The following is a 23,535-nucleotide window of genomic DNA, read 5'->3' on the forward strand; positions in this document are numbered from 1 at the left end:
GTGTTCAAATGCTTTGGTCATGTACTGGATTCTGACTGAAGCATTCGAACGCATGCACGCCATCAAACACAAATTATCATGTGTAACGGCCTAACAGTTACTAAAGTGTATGTTATCATGTAACTTGATGCATTTGTTTTCACACACCAGTACAGCCTTGAAAATGCTAGACAGTGGCTAGTGAAACTTGTTGGCTCTTTGTATTTGTAATCATTGAAAACATACATATTAATCCATCCATAAAATGCATAATGGCCAGTGACGAATAGAACTTTCGATGGACTTAGATAGTCTTGAGGATTGGGGGGAGGACCTAGACTTCACTTTTTTTTTTGAGAATTAGATCACATCTTATTGAACTTCTGCCATATCGTTTTTTCATCTAAACCAGTTCTACACGAGGTCCTCATGATGACACAGTCATTGGTGTCAGATGTTTTAATGATTCATATAGCCCACAGAAGCTTGATATCAGTGTAATTTTCTCTGCAATTTAGAATGATTGTTTCATCAAACCACTTTATTTTTTGATTTTTTTTTTTTTTCCAAATCTCTTAATTGTGTAAAATATTTATAGTAGCATGACTAATTTGCTTTTTTTTACCTCTTATTAAAGAATATCAGGTTATCACAGTATGCTTCTTTTACTCACAGGCTCAACGAACAATTTTTGCAGAATCGCCTGAATTAGAGAATAGATTTGTTACACTTTTTTCCGTAAGTTTTTATCTGTTTCACATCCAGGGACTTTATATGATCATTTACTAACAGTAACCCACTCACTTGTTTACCTTAATTGAGCTTGATTTTTGAAAACTAAGGACTACTGAGAATACTAAACCAAGAATAAAATCTTATTTTTTATTAATAAATAAAGTTTATTTATTTTCAAAAAAATAAACTTAATTATATTTGAAAAAAAAAACTTTTTTAGAAGTGGCAAGAGCATAAAAATTATTAAAGAATGTAGATTTTTAGTATTTAAATGTGACTTTTATTCTTAATCAGGAGCTTAATGATAAAAAGTTACATACTGGAGCATCAACGTGTTGGTAACATCTACCTCTTGAACTTAGACATAAGTTGCATAAATGAAAACTAAAGTGTGAAAAACCTAATATTTTTAATAGGTAGCTTCTATGGGTTTAAAGGAGCTTTGGTTAGTCAACTTAGTCCCCTAAATTTTGGATAGTTTCACATATCCTTGAGTTTGGCGGTTTTAACTCTCAAATAATTCAATTTTTCCGATTTTATCTCGGTAGGTGTAGTTCCCACTTCCAGTGGTGTGGGACACCATATTTATTATAGAAATTGTACCATGTGTTTTAAGCTGATGTTTGTAGTTCTCTCACATCAAAGTGTAATTTGCAAACAGATAGCACCTTTATAGCTTCTTGAACATGCTAATACTACATTTGTAGTATTCAAATGTAGCAGAGGTTATATTTTGTTAGTACTTTGATCTTTGCTGATGTGCACTATGTATGAAATTGGAATGGATTTGCTGGTAGGTGCTTGAAGGGAAGTCAGGGGGTGGGTGGGAATGATATTCATTAATTTTCTGGGCAACATATAACTGGTGGCAGAAATGTAAATCTTACATTTTTGAGCTTATTAGAAATAGCAGATTTTGGCTCTGTTTGCTAAAGTTTTGATAACTTACGTTTCCTGTAAATATTCTCTTTAGATAGGTATCAGAAGTCTTTTCTAACTAGATTAAAAAGTCTGAAATGATGGAAATGTTCAGATTGTCATGTAACTTTTTGAAGACTTCCAGGTTAGTTGTAGCAAATAATCTTGCTACAACTATTCTACCAGCTTTGTCCAGAAAGATTCTGAGTGGTGGTATGTGCAGAATTGCTAAGGTCACAACTTGTAAAAGAGTTGAGTGAAATTCTCCTTATATATGTGTGTCTGAGAAAAGACTCCTACATGTTGAGTTTGTCATCAACATGCCTCTTCTCAATTGCATCTTACCTTAAACAGCAACTATGAAAATAGAGAAATAGATCAGAAGGTAAAAAAAAAAATTAAAAAAATCCTTCAAACTCTACAAATATAAATGGTTTCAGTTTCAAACTTAGTTGATGTCCAATTCCATAACTATTCTGTCAAATTACACTAACTAAAACTGAACTTTTAATTTCAATCAATTTCACTTTTTTTTTTTTTTTGCATACATTACTTCTTATATATCATCCTCTCTCTCTCTTTGTATGTGTGTGCAGGTGCAACTTAATCTCCTTTTTTATCTTTGGCCTAAAATTTTTATATACCATCATTCTATCAAATTTGTTTGCTGTTCCTGTTGCTCTGTAAATGCTGCCATTCTGAACTTTTGTTTTTTTTTAATTCATCATCATCAAACAGGATATGATAGCACTACATGAAAAATTTACATCATTACTAACTTCCTATCTACAATATCCCTCCAAATCAGTCTGTTAAATGTCAAGACTCCAATATTATCAGGTCTTGTATTTCTGTCTTCTAAAGCACTTTTTACTGTATCAATCCACCTGTATCTTGGTCTTCCTCTGGGTCTTTTTCTTGTCAATCTAGCAGAAAACACTTGTTTTGCTAATCTTTCTTCTCCCATTCTGCTTAAGTGACCATACCACCTGAGATTAGCTCTGCTAATGCATTCCTGGATGCTGACAATGTCAAGTTCTTTCCTAATATCCTCGTTTTTAATATGATATTGCCATTGATGCCATCTGTCATGCCCCTAATCTTTCTCAGGACTCTCATATCTGCAGTCTCTAGTCTTTAGTCGAGTGTTTTACTTCTAACCCAGCTCTCAGATCCATAAGTTAAAATTGGTTTAAACACTGTCTTGTATATAGCTAATTTAGTATTTTGGCTAATTTCTCTCTTATTCCATATAAATTTATTCAGTTGACTTCCCACCATACTAGCTTTGTTGATTCTGTTGTCTATTTCCATATTTAACTTACTATCTTCACTAAAAATCATGCCTAAGTAGCTGAAATGTTTTACTTGTTCTATAAGTTCTCCATTCACAATGCAGTTGATATTTTCAATGTTACTAGCTATTTTTATCATCTTTGTCTTTTTAATGCTGATCTTCATACCATATATTTTACAACAGTTACTCAGTTTAGTCAGGGAATCTTGCATACTTGTAGTGGATTTATTTAGAAGTATAACATCATCTGCATAAAGCAAAGAGCTGACATTAACATTCCCAATTTTGATATCAGGTTTAATACCACTTTCCTTCATAATGTGATCCATATAGATATGAAAAAGAGAGGAGATAATGTACAGCCGTGTTTTTTAATTTTTTGTTTAATGTTTTTGTTTTTTAATTTTCTTTTTTTAAATCTTTTGAATTTCTTCGGTCAAACTTTTCTAATAGTTCTATTGGTTGTAACCATTTGAACTCTTTTCTTTTGGATTTTTCTGAGATTCAGTTTTCCTAAAAGTGAAATTGCCTTCCTAGGATTTTTTAATCCATTTGCTTTCTTTTGCTGACTACACTAATTCAGCAGATAAAAGCTCCTCATCACAGTTAAAAGGAAGACTTCACGTTTGCCTTTTTGTAGGAAAAGTCTGTGTTCAAATGCAGTTAAGACATAACTGGGTTTTACGGTGATTCGAGTTAAAACAAACTGGATGTAGAAATGTCAAAGTTTAGGCTATAGTCATAAAATTAGCACACTTATTTGTCTTGAGATCTTATAATGATAAATGTTTGTCTTAGGGGAGTTAAGCTCACAAGATGTGAGCTTAACTCCCCTAATTTCTGAGTTAAGAATTTTGAATTTTTAATTAAGAATTCTAAGTTAAGAATTCTGAGTGCAGATTTCTAGAGACAGGCTAGGAAAGATAAGGAAATACATCTGAACAAAAGGTGCAAGGAAATTGAAGAAAGCAATATTACTGGTAGAACAAGAGATATGTTTAGAAAAATGATGTTACAGGGAAGTTTATCCTTGGATTATGAGTTGTAAAAATTAATTTGGGAAAATGTGATGGAAGAAGGAATAAAAAAGATGGAAGAGTATGTAGAAGATTTGTACAAGAAAGGAGAATTTGTCGAGGAAACTATAATAATGAAACGTGAAGTAATATCAGCAATGGGACAGCTGCCAAAAGCTGGAACTGATGGAGAGTTAGTGGAATTATTGGGAACAGCTGAGGATGAAGTAGTGAATATATTGACTAAAATTTGTCAACAGGTTTGGAAGAAAATATGTCTTAGAGATTGGAAAATATAAGTATTCATCCCAATTCCAAAAAATTCAAATCCATGAAATTGTGAGAATTATAGAACCATCGCTTTAATTTCACATGCAAGTAAAGTTAATGCTGAAAGTGATCAAACAAAGGCTTGAGCCATGAATAGAGAAATACCATAAGAACAGACAATGTTTGAGTGGGGAAAAAAAAAGGTGTGGCAAATTTTAATATGTATGGTGAATATATTATGAGAATAACTGACTTGGACGAGGATCCAGCTGGAATTAAGAATAGTGGTGAAAAAATATGTAATTTAAGATATGAGATGATACAACCCTCATAGCAGAAACTAAGGAAGATCTGGAGCAGTTAATATTGGTTAAGACGGAAAGTAACAAAGCCGGGCTTAATTTAAACATCAGCAAAACAAAAGGGATGGCTTATGGCAATTTAAATGAATTTATAATAGAGGGAGATAAAATAGAAATTGTTGAAAGTTATGGTTTACTGGGATTCAGAATCAGAAATGATGGTAAATGAGAAAATAATTAAAAAGGATAGTTATGAGGAAAAAAACTATATTAAACCTGACAAAAATTATGAAAGATAGAGGTGTGAGTAAGGCCACAAAAGTTAGAATTGTTGAACAGTGGTATTTCCAGTAAGTATGTATGGATTGTTCACAAGATCACCAAGAGTTGAAAAGGACTAGATGGCACATAACATGGACATAGGACAAGGCTTGTTGAATAAGAAAGTGAAGTGTAATCATTAGTCAAACTGCAAATTGGATTTTATAGCAAACTGGAAAAAGTTTGTGATGTACAGAAATTGGACGAGTAGGTGAAAGAATGGTGGTATCCGAATATTTATTTCACTTACATCACATCACATGCTCACATTTCCTCAGAGTTTGAGGGAATGTGATATTGAATGGATTGCATAAGTTAAAAGTTAGTAGTCAGTTGTAGAAATCAGAAGTGAGACCATATGATTGGATCTGCATATTAGTTCTTTAAGCTTAGATGTCTTAGAGATAAACAGCAATCACTTTGAGTATCTCCTAGCTTCATTTTTCCTAAGGTGGATTACATAAGCAAGAAGATCCCCTGTTAATTGATAGCATCTGAATCTATTACACTGTCATTTATTAGGTGAGAGATTACTAAGTAGCATTAAAGTTAATTCATGAATTTCACTATTACTTTAGAATGATTTAAGAAAGAACAATAGGATAATGATTTGGCATTAAAATTTGTCAGTCTTAAGAATACATTGTATAATTTCCAAGCTGCAGGATAAATATCACTGGAACAAGTAAGTATATAAAAAAAAAGTCAAAAAAAGGTAAGTCAAGTTTGTACGTGAAGTAAAGTGATCAAAGCTTACTCCACCTTTACCACGAGTTGCCTCAGACCTGAAAATACTTCAGATGCAAACTTGACTTACCTGCTTGTTTGTTTACTTGGGGAAAAGGATTAAAATCAAGTTTATAAAATTGCTTGGTATCTTTAATGTATAGTATACCCAAGGTAAAAAACATTTTGTACATCTTTCTCTCATCCTGAGATTTTTATTTAATAAGGTTAAAGCACTTTGTGGCAACTTGTATAGGTAAAATTTATAAGCTCTACATTACTTCAACCTTGGCATCTCGGGGTCTGGCTCCCACTGACGAGACCTCAATAAAGGTTGAAACCGGTCTGGGAAGTGGCCCTTCCTTTAATGCATAGTATCATACATGTCTGCAAGGAGATGTGCTTTGCATTAGAGGAAATACTAAGGAAAGTGATCAGAGCTTACTCCACCTTTACTACGAGTTGCCTCAGACCTGAAAATACTTCAGGTGCAAACTTGACTTACCTACTTGTTTGATTACTTGGGAAAAAGGATCAAAACCAAGTTGATTAAATTGCTTGGTATCTTTAACATATATAAAATTTGTGTGTGTGTATCAGGTTACAATGTAAAAAGTATTTATTATTGTGGGTTGCAGCCAGAAAAGTTTGAAAAACATTGGTCTAGGATGATGAATGACTGTACATGTAGTAGACAGGCATGTTTTCTAGCCATCTAGAATGCTGACCATGCTCAAGAAGTATGTAGCTGTCAAACAGCATGCTATTATGTGTTCCTTATGGGCAAAAGGACTTACTATGCAAAGAACATGCATGAAGAGGTAAATGCTTCTCACCATAAATAGAATGTCACATGCAGCAATTTTTGCGTGAACGCTTGACGCTTCGTGATGAATGCAGATCCCATTGTCCTGTTGGGATTGCAACAGAAACCACTGTGATATGAGTGGCACAGATAATCTGAGATGACAAGTGGATAATGGGACAGTGTAACAAATGCAATAGGTTGTTCTCATGGTCTAGCCTACAGCTTTATGCATGATTGCTTAAATTTTTGGAAACTGTGTGTTTGGTAGGTGCCCATATAACTGAGCCCTCAACACAAAATTAACTGGATGTATGGCCTTGCAACATCTCTTCCACTAAGGCAAATGGAGAAAATTAAACAGGATTTTTACATAAAGTGTGCATTCAGTTCAATGCAAACATCCCATTTCACCTGCAAGCAAGAAGGTTTAAGGTTATGCCGCCAGGGAAAAAGCTTATGCTTAAGTCTTTTGAAATTTCCAGAGGGTAATGCTGGCCCCTTTCATAAGTGTGGTGAAAATGTGAATGCCATGTTGTACTCTGAAATTTTATTGAACCTTTGGGATGCAATTTGCTGAAAATGTCCAGGTCTACTGGCAAAAGGAGTATTGCTCCTTTATGACAATGCAAGATCTCACAGAGCTACATGAACCCTGGAGAGAATTCAAGAACTTCCTGGCAACTCGTTCAACATCCATCTTACAACAACTTAGTGGCAAACATTTTGCTAATGATAAGGAGGTTGAAAATGAGGTGTGGTATTTGTTGAGGCTGAGACAACAGACATAAAAATTCTATGCTACCAGTTTTGAAGGACTGATAAAGCAATGGGACAAGTGCATATGTTTTGAAGGGGGATTATGTAGAGAAATAAATGTTCTGAAGATCATATTTCAGTTGTTTTATTTTTTTATAAACATTTATAACTTAATGACTTTCCATCCTAGATACATATTTTTGTTTACAACTAGAGTTAATCATTAAAACTTGGAATAAATCATTGATCACAAAGTTTTCCAGAATACTTATGCTTATTTCCGGTGAAAAGCATTTTTGTAAAATAAACAATTTTTTAGATGCCCAGGTGTAAACTTGGCCAAATATCTGGCAACTGTTGGGTATGCTGGGACACAGCACCCTAAAGTCTCGCACAAAGTTTTGGTGAATCTCAGTTGTGGACTTTTCTTGCAGCATAAAAAGCTTGTTGGCCCACGCTTCTGTATCTTCGAATTTTTTCAAAACCTCTGATATGTCTTCTTATATATCCTAAAAGAAAAAGAACAAATGATTGAATTTGATGAAACATGGGGGTTAAAGGTTTTTAAGATATGTTCTTTCTTGTGGTTATATCAGTTGCTTTAATATTATTTTTGTTCTAGGTGTTTATCAGAACTTTTCATCCCCCCCACACCTATAATGTACATTTTATTAAAAACATACTCAACTACCATTGGGTTCTGTTCTTTCACTCACTCTCTTCCTTTTGTATATAAATGACCTGCTCTCTCAGACTTCTAATCCTATCCATAGCTTTGCCAATAACACTGCACTCTATTCCTCCTTTTTATTCAACAAACCTTATAGTGCTCGGGTATTAGGAATCCTCAAGATATACCACAACCAAAGAGGATAATCCAGCCAATTAATGAATCCTCTCTCACAGACCTGAATTCTGATCTCAGTGGGGCAAGGACAAACTTGTTAACTTCAATATCACCAAAAGTCAGTCCTGTCCAATCTCTCACAAGGAAGAACTTGTATCCCTCCCCCCTCCCTCCCCACCACCTTACCTTCAGTATTACTGAAATATCCAAACATGATCAGATTTCTCCTCTTGGATTAACCTGCTCGTTTGATTTTTCCTGACAGAAACGCATTTCAATTATAGCTTCTGCAGCTGCCAAAAAAACTTAGTGTACTTATTTGTACAATTTTACATTGCTTCACACTTTCAGATCTGCTAATTATATATAAAGCTTAAATCTGCCCTTCCAATTAATATTGCTCCCATATTTGGGGTGGTACACCAAAATCCTCTCTAAGATTGCTTGATTCTATCCAGAAGGGGGAAGGTTAGCTAATTAATGAACCCTCTCTCATGCAATCCCTCTCACTTTCTGCCTTGTGCCTCTTCTACAGATATGTTCATCGATTGCACTCTGCTGAATTGGCCACTATTATTCTTTCACTCTTCTCCAAAATCATTAAAACAAGAGCCATTGCAAAAGGATGTTGGTAAGCTTAAGCATAAGCTAACCAACATCCTTTTGCAGTCCATCTTGAAACTCACTGAACCAACTTCATTGTCTCCTCTTTCATTCAATCTACTTCTGTCCTTCTCCAAAAATTGCAACCCCTCAGCTCTTCAGGCAAAATGTGAACAGAATCCTCCTTTCTTGTATTCCTCTTGTCCACACATAACACTAATGTATTATAGGTCTTGTCGCCTTTCGTATGAGGATCAGAAAAAAGAGAAGAAGAAAAAAAAACAGCCATCACCACCCATACTAGTAATAACATTATCTTTATTAATTATGTGACAGCAACCAATAGTTTCATCATCTTCCCACTAAAGAGTCGCAATATGTTTTCTTTCTAAGTCACATTATCTCCATTAAACATGTTTATTCTCCTGTAATAATTCTTTTCCAAATGGCTGTATAATTAATCTGTGGTTTCCTTTTTCTGTTAGAACCTAAAATGTGAAAAGGAAGCCAAAAGTTCTATATTCTCAAAATATTTCTACAAACTAGTTTAAGGTAACACCAGTGTAAGAGAGTTCCACAGAACCTTAATATGACTTAAGACAAACTTCAAATTCTAACTTCTCTAGTTTTCTTCATATTAACTTGGTGATAGTTTCATGTTACTTCTTATTAAATTGTTAAACTTGAAGAACTAGCTGGTTTCTGGCTAAATAAGGGGTAGTTAGGATTACTAATGGTTATTAGTGATAAAACCATTAATAATAATGGCTTAATAAATGATCAGTTACTAAGATGAGCAGTTGAGAAAATCATGAGAATATAACATGGATTTGTATTTAAGTTTTGTAGATCTGGAAAAGGCATGTGATGCACCAAATGAAAAGCTGTTCAAAACCTTATATATTTATATGGTGTAAATGGTATTTAAATGGAACATTATACAGGGAAATATACACACTATATTTAAGTTGTAAATCATCTGATAGAATTGAAGGAAGTTCAGGTATATGGTTTGATGTAAAATCAAGTGTAAGACAAGAATACATGCTATCTCCAACTGTTACTTATCTGTATGGAGCACATTAGAAAGGAAAGTAGCATTGAACTTTGAAATTTGAGAAACTAATATTAGCTCTTTACTATATGAAGATGTTATTCTGTTAAACAAATCCAGTCTGTCTTCTTATTCTTAGCTAAATTAAATATCTGCTATAAAATATTGGCAGAAAAATTCCCAATGAAAAGAAAGACTATGAAAATAAGAAAGAAAATGAAAATAGCTGCATTCTGAAGAGAGAACCTGTAGAATTTATAAAATATTTCAGTTTTATATATATAGTGAAGATGGCATATTTAATATAGAAATAGAGAGCAGGATAAGTGAACTGGTATGGTGGAGAGTCAGCTGTTATGAGAGAAATTAGTCAAACACTAAACTAGCAGTATATAAGAGAGTTCAAAGCAATTTTAACTTATGGATCTGAGAGTTAAGTGAGAAATAAAAAGTTGGTCAAAGACTACATTACAGGTGTCAGAGGGGGTATCAAACAAATAACATTAATGGTGGAGTCATGTTAAAAAAGGCAGATATTAGCAGGGACTTACCATTGTTAGCATTTAAAAATGTGAGAGTAGAGCTAATCTAGGGTGGTTACATGTCATCTGAGATGGTATGGATTAAACAGAAGAGGGGAAAGTTAGCACAGGCCTTGATGCTATGATGGCAAGAATATTCAGTGGAAGACCAAGTGATCTAGCTGGAAGAATGTAGTTGGTGCCTTTAGAAGATGGAAATGTAAAATCTCTCATGATATGTGACCTCGTAACATATCATGTTTGGTTTTGCATTTTTTTATTTAAGAGAATGTATTCTGAAAAATTGTTAAATTTTGACTGAAATAATCCTTTATGTAAAAATATTGTATTGAGCTTTTGTTAAAATAGTGTGGTGCAAGACATCATCATATAAGGCTACTAAGTAATGTTAAATCAGTAAGTTAATGCTAAGATTAGTGAGAAAATTTTGAGAATTCCCATGGATGGAAATTTCCAGAGATGCACGAAGAATGACAGCATCATATCCATAGGTCAATATGTGACCATAGTCTCCATGGATAAAGAATTCCAAAGATGCACAAAGAATGACATCAATATGTCAGAAAGTAAATACATGACCAGTTTCAAGAGACATGCGCACAACGGCGGTCTGGGCCTATATAAGGCAGATTGTCCAAGAAGAAATTTGCCTTAGGATTTGTCATTTCTTCTCTTATCCAAGTTCCCATCATGCCGAGTCAGCTGTTGGAAGTTGAGAGAGAAGTGTCGTTTGTCTTAGTTTTTTATCACTTCCCTTACCTAAGAACACCATCATCTAAGATTTCGTTGTCAGAAATTGAGGGAGACGTGTTGTTTGTCGTCTACCTGGATTGCCACCACGTAAGAAATATGTCGAGTCATTGTGAAAGGAAGGGACTGATTGGATTAGATTCTCTAATCTAAATAAAGATTAGATAGAGAGAATTGGGAATTATAATGACATTGTGTATATATGTAAATTGCTCTGTAAATAAATACTCCCTTTCGACTTAAATGGTTTGTGATCAACACAGTGGACTGATTCTTTCAATGCACTATCCTAAAAATATTCTAATCTGCATAAGATAGAAGTTATAATGATTTACGTTTAAGCCACGACTAGTTTAAAGTAAGAATAATATAGGAATATAAACGATAATATCTGCTTTGTCTTTGGTTTAAGATCTTATACTCTTGCACTCAATATATAGTCTAACTGGTGCAGTTGTTAAACAAATAAATTTGTTGGGCTATAGAGCATGAGAAATAAGATACAGTAGCAATAAATGTATGGCGGCAGTTCATAGCTTTAGGCAGTCGACCATTAACAATAGCTAAGTAAAAGAAGATACAAAGGCAAAGCAGGGTAGTTGAAGTACATAGTATAATAAAAGGTGCAGCTGACAAGATAGAATGAATGTACTTTAACAGAAATGTAACAGAATTGAAATACTGACAGTTTGAAGGAAATATGAATAATAATTTGAAGGAAAACTGTTGATAGGAAGTTGATGATAATGTACTTATATATTATTATAATTGTACCCTGCACTCCTTGAGATTTAATTATCAGTTTCTGATATTTATATGTCAGGAACTTGATATATAAATAAAAAGGAATATTTAAATTTCACACTGAACATTATATTGCTAGCCATCATATTACAAGGTGAATCTCATGTCTGCAACACTGGTCTATTTCAAATATTCTATTATTACTATTACTGTTGACTTGCTTGTTAATGAACTAATAGAAATCAAATTTATTTATTTCTCCAATGACAGTGGACTATAATGTACCTGAAATTGGCAGACATTAAAATACATGTATAATTGTTCACTACTATCATGCAGTTTTTTGAGTTAGATAACATTGAATATCATATTGAAAAGTGTATATCAGAATGTTTTAAATAGAATCAAAGATGAACAGCTTTTAGAGTTCAGCTGTAGAACAAAATTATGCAGATACTGTTCAATAAAAAATTAGTTTGAAATCAAGGACCAATCTTGGAGATTCAGTGGCAGACTGAAGGAAATGTGGATTCAGCCAGATAAGGCATGTGGAGAAGTTGCCTGCAAAGATGGCAAAATCAGAACCCCATGGTGGACTTAAGAAGTTCTGGAGGAAGTCATAAGAAAAAAGAAAGCGTATTGAAAGTGCCTAGCAAATTAAGACTGCATGTGTTCTGAGAGAATACAAAAAAATGCTAGAAAGTGAAACAATGTGTAAAAGTAGCTAAACATATGCATAGGAATACTTTGATAAGAATATAGGAGATAATATCAAAACAGAACATAATCATTAACACTTTATAAAAAAAGCATAGTTGAAGGACAAAGCTCATTCTTCCCATCTTAATGTCCTCTCTTTATTTATTCCTTCTGTATTAATCTGATAGAATCCCTCAACTAGCTTGAAGGTCTCTATCATATTTCCTCTTTTTCTTATGTTCACCAAACTCTGTAATCCACATATTGTCAACCATTCTGCATGACCAACAGAGTCAATATTGGTCATTTATCTTTGGGTCCTATAGTGAGTTCATATTACAATGAAACCTAGACATCCAAATTTGAGCACAATAGTCCATGTGTGGTCTGACCAATGTAAAGGCACCACCACTTCATCCTTATGTCAATGTACTTTTTTATCATAGCAGCAATATGCAGTCTTTGCGACACTTGCAATGTGCTCTCGGAACTCTAGTCCACTGTCTGCCTTCACCCAAAGATCCTGAAGCAGCTCCACCAATACATTACATAGCCTTATATCTCTGTATCCCAAAGTGTAACACCTTGCATTTATTAATATTCAAACTGCAACCCGACTCATTTACCCAAGCTAAAAGTCTATTAAAATCTTCTTAGAGAATTAACTTCAGCACTACTGATAATTATACCTAACTTTGTATCATCGCCAAACATTTGAAGAACCCCAGTCAATCCACATGAAATGTCGTTAACAAATAAGTTAAATAGTAGAGGCCCAAGAACAGAACCCTGAGGTATGACACTGGTTACCTTCCTTTTCTGAGACACTGCTTCATCATATGCAACTTGCTGATTGAAGATTGGCTTCAGAGAGCCAATCCATCTAACCAGTCTGTCATGTGGTAATCTATCTATGAGGAAATATAGTATAGAAATCATGAAGATCTTGACACTTGCCATTTTGCAAGACATGTGAATAAGACTTGTTGTGTATATTGGAACTTGTTGCTCCATGGGAAAAGTAATTACTGTTAGATTGTAGTTTAAATTGTCTACAGGACAAACATACATAACCCTGCAGAGGTCACGGTTGAAAAAATTACAGCGTGTGTCACGTGTATCTGAGAGGTACATTCATTACTAGTATGTGCTAAAATGCGATAAAACTTAAAAAAAAAAAAAAAAAACACTGCAGATATGATACATGATGGTTTATTTATTTTCAGTTACAATCTAGAAATTATTGAACAAAGAAGAAAAAAACAACTAATCCAATACTATACTGACATCGGAGTTTGCGGTATCTCAGGTATAATTTACTATCAAATATCACTTTCGCATTCGACTCTATCATTTTCTCATCATTGGACTCGAGTAGCATTCACTGGATCTCTTCAACATCTGATGAATTATCCAATCGATATATTTTTCCGGCCATTTTCAACGGTAAATTTAAAAAAATAAAAAAAACTAAACCAATACTAACATCATAGTTCATGGTATCTCTCAGATACAGTTTACTATCAAATATCACACACCTTTACATAACACGTGCTAAACCAAAACTGACTGCATAAACAGTGTGGAATAGCACTCGTAATATATGCATGCACAGCTAGTCATGACCTCCAAGCTATACACTGGATATGTGTAAGAATATTTATATTAAAGAATTTGTTTGTATCTGTCATCATATCAGCCACAACCTCCGCAGGGTAAAAAGTTCACTAGTAAGAAAGCGATCACTCTTTTGAAGAGTGGATAGGATTTTCTGGTATTATGGTAGTTACATGTGAAATTGTTGGTGATAACAAATGCTATTTGTACATGCCAAAGCAGTGTAGTTGGAGAAATAAAATCATTTGAAATTGTGAACATAGAGATCTCTGAAAAAGATGACTTCATTATTAGGTTAGGTAAAGCGTTAGCAAATTTATAAATGCACCCCCCCCCTTTTGCAAAAAGATGGTACAATATAACATCAAATGCCATACAGTAAATGTAAATATGGGTGTGCATATTGTATATAAATCCATTTTTTAATACATTTTTATATATTTATTTAATATTTATTTATATTTAATATCACTTCCACTTTTCCACTCTTCAGATAAGATTTTTCTTCTTCTTGCACTATCCATACACAGTCAAAACTTATGAAATCAACTTCTTATATTTTCTTTCATCCCTCTGCCTTTGTTCATTAGAACAGCTTTTCCAGTTTTCTCATGATTTAAAAATGTCAGTGAAGTTTTCTCATCTCCAGCTCACATTTGGCATTGCTGTTCTGTCGTGACCTCTTAGTTGTGAATTGACATGACAAAATCTGAAGTGTATTGAAAAACAATAATTATTAGATATTGTGAAGAGGAAAAATGTCAATGGGAGAATAGTGTGTGTGCTGCCTCGTTTTGACAATTACGAGTTAAGTAGACGAGCAATGATAAGAAAAAGAGGTCTGGAGTTTGTTGATGTTTGGAGTGTGTTTGAAGGAAAAAGGCAGCTGTATGCTAGAGATGGACTGCATCTTAACATGGAAGGACATAAGCGATTGAAGAAGTTATTGTTTTCTGAACAGGTTGAAGTTATTGGGCAGGGAAACTAATATTGAAAAGGTTGAGTGTAAGAGAGAGAAACTTTAGCACTGATTGTGTATTTATTAATCCTTATAGGCAGAATAAATTGCAGAAGAGAGGGGATAAAAATCGGCATAGGACTACGGTAGTTAGTGACTTATATATCAGTTCTAAAGCCGGTACAAGATCTAGAGGGAATCTGCAATTTTTGTATACCAATGCTAGAAGCATTCGAAATAAGAGAGAAGAATTTTTGGCATTAGTCAGTGAAATCTCACCAAAAGTTGTAGGCATTAGTGAAACTTGGCTGTCAGCAGAAAATGTGGTCACTGGAATTGAATGTGATGGGTACAGTATTTTCAGGGAGGATAGAGAAGATAGAACAGGAGGAGGAGTACTGTTGATGATAGCTGATGTGTTGCAGCCAAAGAAAGTAGTATATCATGATGATAGACATGTGAATGAGAGTTCATTTGAGGCAGTCTGGTGCGAAATAGTGACCAACGCAACCAAATATACAGTTGGATGCTGCTATAGGCCAGGGAGTACGGGGGAAGATATTGAATTCATGCATCAGCAACTTAGTGCAATGAGTGAAGGCTTAGTGATTATTATGGGGGATTTTAATTATGGTGATATCAATTGGAAGGAGGAAATATCATGTAGCAAAAAGGAAATGGAGTTCATACATCTTCTACGAGATAATTACTTGAAACAGCACGTAACTGAAGGGACACGTGGTGTGAGAGTGTTGGACCTGGTTATTGGTTCAGAGGTTATATGCATAAGTAAGGTATCCTCGTTACCTCCAGTTGGTGAAAGCGATCATGTGGTATTGACTTGGGAGGTTGCAAAATCTGTGGATTTTTCTATTAAGAAGGGGTATGTACGGAACTACAGGTTAGGCAATTATAACAAGCTTCGGAGTGAGCTTGCAGCCATCCCATGGCAAAACATATTGCAAGGGAAAGATGTTAGCAGTGCTTGCGATAAAATCAGCGGGTATCTGAGGAAAGCAATATCAGATTGTGTCCCTATGGTCAGGAGGTCAAACAAGGCAGGCATTAGATGGATGAGCAGTAGTATCAAGCTTGAACTGCAAAAAAAGAAAATGTTATGGAGAATTTTCAAGGAGAAGGGCGATCAGGACACCCATGAGCAGTACAAGGCTCAAGCTAGGAAGGTTACCAGCATAGTAAGAAAAGCTAAATCAGATTATGAGAAGACCTTAGCCAAAGAGATCAAGGGTAATCCCAAAGAGTTCTTCTGCTATGTGGCAAGTAAGAGGAAGAATGACTTCGGAAGGATAACCTTAGTGGGTGCTGATGGTATTGAGGTGACAAAATCAGAAGTAATAGTCGAGTTACTGAGTGATCACTTCTCAAAAGTCTATCACCCAAGTGAGGATATCTCTATACCTATAGCAATACCTAATGTGAGAATTGAAGCTAAAAAATCAGAGGTATTAAATATATTGCAAAACTTAAATGCAAACACTGCGGTAGGCTTAGATGGAATATCAGCTCGGGTGTTGCGTGAATGTGCAAATGAATTGTCAACCCCTCTTACCTGGATATTTAATTTAAGTTTGAACTCTGGTATGGTCCCTAGGGAGTGGAAGTTAGGCAAAGTGGTTCCTTTGCATAAGGGTGGCTCTAAAACTGCGGTATTGAATTACAGACCAATCACCATCTCAGGAGTAGTGGTAAAAGTATTGGAAAAGTTGGTTAAAGACAAAATTCAAGAATGGGTGGATCAGGATATGATACTCTATAGAGGCCAACATGGTTTTGTTAAAGGTAGATCCTGCCTTAGCAATCTATTAACTATTCATAATAGAATAACATCCGAGTTGGACAAAGGAACTGGCTACACAGTGGTACTTCTGGATTTTGCTAAGGCTTTTGACAGGATACCCCATAGAACACTGTTATGCAAATTGGAGCAGATGGGAATGGATATTAAATTGGTGATATGGATAGGAGAATGGCTCAGGGAGAGATACCATAAGGTGGTGTATGGAGGAGCCGAGTCCAGAATGAGGCAGGTGACCAGTGGTGTACCTCAGGGCTCTGTGCTTGGGCCAATGTTGTTTAATTTGTATATAAATGATATAGGAAACGGCTTAAAGGGAGATATTCAGTTGTTTGCTGATGATGCAAAGTTGTGTAGTGCAATAAAAAATCAAGCTGATGTTGAAAGTTTGCAGGAGGATTTAAATAAGCTGGTAAAATGGGCAAAAGAAAATGGATGTCAGTTCAATGTGGAAAAGTGTAAAGTCATGCATTTTGGAATTAAAAGATTACCGGCTGTGTACTACATCGATGGAAAGGTACTCCAAGAGATTGATGAGGCTAGGGACTTAGGGGTATTGGTAGATAGGGAGATGAAGTTCAGAGGACACATTGCTAAGGTGTCCAAGATTGCACATAGGATTACTTGGTTGTTGAGGAACACACTGACATCCAGAGATAAAGAGGTTATTATTCCCTTTTATAAAGCATTGATACTTCCACATTTGGATTACTGTGCTCAGGTCTGGTCACCTGGATTCCTTGGAGATGAGGAGGCTGTGGAGAGGGTTCAGAGAAGAGTGACCAAGTTGGTGAGTGATATAAAAAATGCTCCCTACATTGATAGATTGAGAGCTTGTGGATTGCAGAGATTGGTTGATAGGCGAAGAAGAGGGGATATGATAGAAACATTCAAATTACTAAAAAGTTTTTATAGGATTGATGCAGGGGAAATGTTTCAGCTGTGTGATAGTGATGGAAGAACAAGAGGTCATCTCTGGAAATTAAAGAAGAGTGTGGTTAACAAAGGTGTCAGAACAAGGTTTTTTGCCTGGAGGGTGGTGAATGAGTGGAATTCATTGTCTGACTTAGTTGTGAGCTCTTCGTCTGTAAATGAATTCAAGAAGAGATATGATAGATATTGTTTTGCTAGATTGGGTCTCCCGCAATGAGTCTGCTGACTCCATGGAGATACCCGTAATAATAATAATATAATTTTTGTTACATTGCTTATTATATGGTACAGGAAATTATATCCTTTTTTCATCCATATTTTACCCTTGCATATGTGCCTTTGTAACAGCATAGTCATGAGAACCTAGCAACATTTTCCCTTTGAAAAAACCTGAGTTTGAAGGATTTTTATTCTTGGAATCTCAACTTTTTTAATTCCAAGTAGCAAGCAAACCAGCCATAAAATACACAGTTAACAGACATGATTTACTGGCATAGCCTTAGTTGCTTTGGCCATAAATTCCAACTCTAGTATAAGCGAACAAAAGTTTTCACGTGAAGTATATCTACATGAATAAGCTGCTTATATATAGATAGTATTTGACTTCACAAGTTGTTCTCATCCCACAATACATAGCACCTTTCTTCAGAGAAAATGCATAATACCATACATAATGGTGTGTTTGCTGTTTACATTGGTTTGACCTTTAAGGTCTCATCATTGGATGTGATGTATATTTACAAGTATAAAATACTTGTACATTTCTTAAATGCAAGTATAAAAATGGTGTATTACCACATATTTACTATACCATAGATGTGAGATAGTTGTGAAAAAGTTTTTCACTTGAGTGAAGTAAAATATAGATGAAAGGTATTTTCAGCTAAACTCTTGTATAGTTGAAATTCCTTTTACAAGTTCCTCTTATATAATGAGAATCAGACCCACCTTTTTAACTAAAGGATGTTGTTACTGCTAGTGGATCTATGTAAGCTCCATATCTGTGCATATATGTTATAAAATTTGGAAATATATCCTCTTCTGACTAGGATATATTAATTATATCCTAGTCTGAAGATAATATATAAATATATATTAATAAGCAAACTAGAAGTTTGCTTAATAATGATATACTGTAAATAATGACTCTTACCAGAAAAATAAGGTTAGTCTATTAACCAGACACCTGTATTGCAGCCTTTCTGGTCAGCCACTGTCCAATGCTAAGTTTTGTTTTCTCTGTACCATAGATGTAATTTTATTTTATTTCATTCAAAAATTGAGGCTAAAATTGATCAGTTTTATATTTCTCTTCCATTCTTTCTCAAAAATATATCATTAATATATAATAAATGAAGTTTATTTTATAGATGATTTTGTACTTTCTTTAGCAGTAATGTTTGAGTATAAAGGTGTTGAAGTAAAGTACACTCCTTACCTTCCCTAAAAAATCATTCTACTAAGTTGAGTAATACATATTTTGAAACTAGTTTAGCTGATCTACTTGTCATAATTATTATTTAAATGTATGGTTGCTGAAATACAAAAGTTCATGTGATAAGATTTAAAAAATAATATCACATCATAAGAAGCTTAGTACTGGATGCATTTATATCTATGGTACATTGCAATACTTGTCCTGAATTAATAAGATATTTTGCATATTTATCCATTCATCTTTAATCTAGTTACTAATGTTGACATTGCAGGAAACTTTTGTTCTATCTCATGACCATGTCCGAATGGTTCGCATATTTATCAAACATCTCCATTATTTTGTAAATAGTACTCGACCATCAGCTCAACTTCCTGGCTATCCTCAGATGCCTGCTAATGCAATGGAAGAATTGAAATGGTAAATACGTTTAAATCTTAAAGTAATTTAAACATTTTCAGTAGCTGCCAGTGAGAAAAGAAAAATCATATAATACTAATTTTGAATTTTAGTATTAAATATATATAATATTGTGATTATATTATAACATAATTAGCCTACTACAGTGATTTCAGGCTGTGATTTGTAGCATATACAGAATAAGATGGGTTTTATAATTAGTTATAGCAGGTATAGAGAAGTTTCATTCAAAGCGTGATGTGTCGGATATTATTTGAGACCTCCAAGGAGTCAAGGATTTGTCAAAAGCGGCTATAAATCATCTATACCAGCTGTCATACCTTCTTAAATTCATTCACACTAGATTCATTCGCGCAAACTATTCCACTCACTCACTGCTCGGTGAGAGAAAACTTAGCTCTTACCACTTTCTTGACTGTGAACAATCTTGACTTTCATGGATGTCCCCGAGTTCTCTCCCCACCTTTTATATAATGAAAAATTTTATTATATCCTGTAACATCCATTCAGAAGTTTATACACCTCATAATTTAAATCCCATAATCTGGATATAATCTTTGTGACTGCTGTTTGCACCCTTTCCATAGCTTCATTATATCCCCTATAGATTTGTGTTTGTGTGTGTTTCAGTTATTTTGAATCGTGTATTGCATTTCATGTACCTTACATGAGATGGCTGTAGTATATGTTGGAAAAATTAAAATTTGTTTCTACTTTCACTAGCTTCCAGAACTTTTTCTGTCTAGCAATATTTATTGCAGTGGATACAATAAGATTGCAATTGATATAACCCCCCACCCCCCCCCCCCCCCACCCCCCCCCCCCCCCACCCCCCCCCCCCCCCACCCCCCCCCCCCCCCACCCCCCCCCCCCCCCACCCCCCCCCCCCCCCACCCCCCCCCCCCCCCACCCCCCCCCCCCCCCACCCCCCCCCCCCCCCACCCCCCCCCCCCCCCACCCCCCCCCCCCCCCACCCCCCCCCCCCCCCACCCCCCCCCCCCCCCACCCCCCCCCCCCCCCACCCCCCCCCCCCCCCACCCCCCCCCCCCCCCACCCCCCCCCCCCCCCACCCCCCCCCCCCCCCACCCCCCCCCCCCCCCACCCCCCCCCCCCCCCACCCCCCCCCCCCCCCACCCCCCCCCCCCCCCACCCCCCCCCCCCCCCACCCCCCCCCCCCCCCACCCCCCCCCCCCCCCACCCCCCCCCCCCCCCACCCCCCCCCCCCCCCACCCCCCCCCCCCCCCACCCCCCCCCCCCCCCACCCCCCCCCCCCCCCACCCCCCCCCCCCCAACAGAGAAAGAGAAATTTTTCTGGTAGCCAATATAAGATGTGCTTATGAATATTAATGTGGTGCAAGTTGAATGAAACATAAATTTTATCTTCATATTCATAACATCACAAAATTACAGGTCACTCTTCAAATGAAATGCTGCACTTAAAACCAAGAACATTAACAGAACAGCAGGGAAGATGTTATGTGAAGGCTCCAGTTTCAAGTAGCATTAAGTTGTAATTCATCTTTTAGAATAAAAAGAAACATAGGAAGATAGTCTGATGTAAAATGATGTGTAAAACAAAGGTACACACTATCTCCACTCTTATTTATCATCTATATGGATTGCATTATGAAAGAAAGTGGCATTGAACCTATATTAGAATTGGAAATATCAAACTTAGCTGTTTGCTTTGTGTAGATGTGCCTCTAAACAAATCCAGTGCAAGTCTCCAGGAGTCCCAAACTAAATTGAATAGCAGTAACAAATTTGGCATGAAAATGAGCAATAAAAAGACCAATGCCATGAAAATAGGCAGGAATATAGAATACTTTAATTCTCAGTGGAGAACCTCTAAGAACAAGTAAAATATTTCAGCTACACAGTTTTTAGTGAAGACAGCCAATTAAATTTGGAAATAAACAACATAATAAGCCAAAGCTGGTATTGTGGGAGTCAATTGAATAAATTTATATGGAATAAGGAAAAAATTAAATACAAAAGTGTTCAAACCAGTTTTTAGTAATGTCCACACCCTGAGAGTTGGGTTAGAATAAAGCTTGATCAAAGCCTAGAGACCACAATATGAGAGTTTTGAGAAAAATTAAGCAAGAATGAACAGATGGTATCAGTCACAACATATTATATTATGATACTAGAGATAAACTTCAATGCTTAACTTTGTTAAGCATTGAAGTTTATCTCTAGTATCATTCTGATTTGCCACTCTTTGTCCTCTATTTTTCATATTTTTCCACTTTGGGTATTCTGTATTTAATTTTTTTATTCTTTCCAGTAATTCATAATAGTATTTTTGCTAGGTGGCTCTTAGACTTCGTTATGTAATCTTCACATTTGGCTGTCCCAGCCATTTTCAGAATGGTTATAAAAGTGGAGTTCATCAAGAACACATCTATTTTCTTATATATGGCTAGTTTTCTTAGCTCTTCTATTCTGCTTTTTCCTATATATTTCTGGATGAATATCAACTTGACATGGTGCTTTTCTTGTGTTCATTGCCCTATAGTTCTTGTTATTGGAGGGACCATCTTTGAAATTGTTAAATTTGGGTATTATTTCTCTCTCTTCATCTATGAAAAAGATTTGAAATCTATCCTCAGCCACCTTTTCTTAATTTCTCAGTTTCGAAATAACATTTTACCATCGGCTCTCGTGATGGAAAAGTTCTGTGAATCATTTATATTCTCATTTGTCATTTCTCATATGTTTTGGTGTACCATTCAAGTTTTTTTTTTAATTTTATTTTTATTTTTTTATAATTCTATATATTCTGTTTCCTTTGGCCTCTCTGCATGCTTTTGTTATTTTGTTTAAAGGGTTTTTGCTAGCTAATTTAATATACTTTCAATCTGTAATTTCCTTCTAGTTTGAGTCTTGGTTGAGGGGGGGGGGTACGGACATAGGCAACATATTTAACAGTCTCCTTGAAATTTTTCTATTATTTCCAAGACGATGAAAACATCTTTTAATTTTTGTTAAATGCTTAACTTTAGTTGTCATTCTTCATTTAGTTGAAATCCAGGCAAGGTCCTTTATTTTTACTCTTAGTAACTTTTAGTCTTAATTTTGAGACAACTGGAATGGTCTGAGTCCGCTCCTGGGGTATTGTATTGTTTGAACAATATTGTTTTGAAATGTTTTTCTAATTATTATATAATTGATCTGATTTTATCATCTTGGCTTTCCCAGGTATATAGTCATCTTTTTTTTGGTTTGCTAAAAAACTGTATTTGCTATTATGAGATCATTTTGCTCACAAAACTCAGACTTGTATCATCCGTATGATCCAACTTTTGCACAGTCCAGTATATTGAAGAATGCTGGTGGATCCCCCCCCCCCCCCCCCCCCCCGTCATGATTCCAACACCTCGTGTGCTCTTTATCTCCTGAATAGATCAAAGTCAAGTTATCACTTTCAATTTTTCAGTGTCCCCTCCATATTATCCATCTTGGTACATATACTTAAATACATATGTTCTCTGAGTAGTTTGCATGTTTCACAAGAAGAGAAGCTAGAGTTCTGAGAGAGAAACTCTAGGTAACTTAACTCTACTGTTAAGTTTCTTTCACTTGAAAGGAACCCTGGCCCTTCCAAATTAAGAGCAAATGTTTTTTTCACCTTTATTACTGCACAATGGAGGTACGAGGTTTATAAAGGCTTCTGTTTGGCATAGATAAGATATTAAAATAGAGGATATTATAGATTCAGCCATATTTTATAGCCAAATGTAGAAATAAAATTTTTCTGAACTTTACCACAGAGGTTATAAGACTATACCCTTTGACATCATAGTTACCTAGGCTTTATACTACTATAGACCCCCCCCCCCCATCCACAGGTTTGCTATCTGCAGTTTCAGTAATCCGCAGGTAAACCACGATCCAAAAATATTAAATGAAAAATTCAAGAAATAAATAATTTATAATGACATCGGCAAAGTGGATATTAGATCCAACATTATTTCAAAGTTGAA

General features: G+C 35.4%; 1 protein-coding gene across 3 annotated transcripts in view; it reads left to right on the forward strand.

The window, feature by feature from the left end:
- Window positions 1-23,535, forward strand: part of LOC150108870 (sphingomyelin phosphodiesterase 4) — a 295,822-nt gene that overhangs the window by 149,524 nt on the left and 122,763 nt on the right. For 2 of the 3 annotated variants that reach the window (XM_090403908.1, XM_090403923.1), the window contains exons 8-9: window positions 655-717; window positions 19,401-19,546. In XM_090403908.1, coding sequence (XP_090260034.1) covers window positions 655-717; window positions 19,401-19,546 — 209 coding nt within the window. The remainder of the gene's footprint in view (window positions 1-654; window positions 718-19,400; window positions 19,547-23,535) is intronic. The other variant, XM_090403915.1, reaches the window with a different exon arrangement.

This window comes from Typopeltis vanoorti, chromosome 2 (assembly GCF_054136105.1).
Source record: "Typopeltis vanoorti isolate ZY-2024b chromosome 2, IOZ_Tvanoo_1.0, whole genome shotgun sequence".
In the NCBI taxonomy this organism is placed as follows: Eukaryota; Metazoa; Arthropoda; class Arachnida; order Uropygi; family Thelyphonidae; genus Typopeltis; species Typopeltis vanoorti.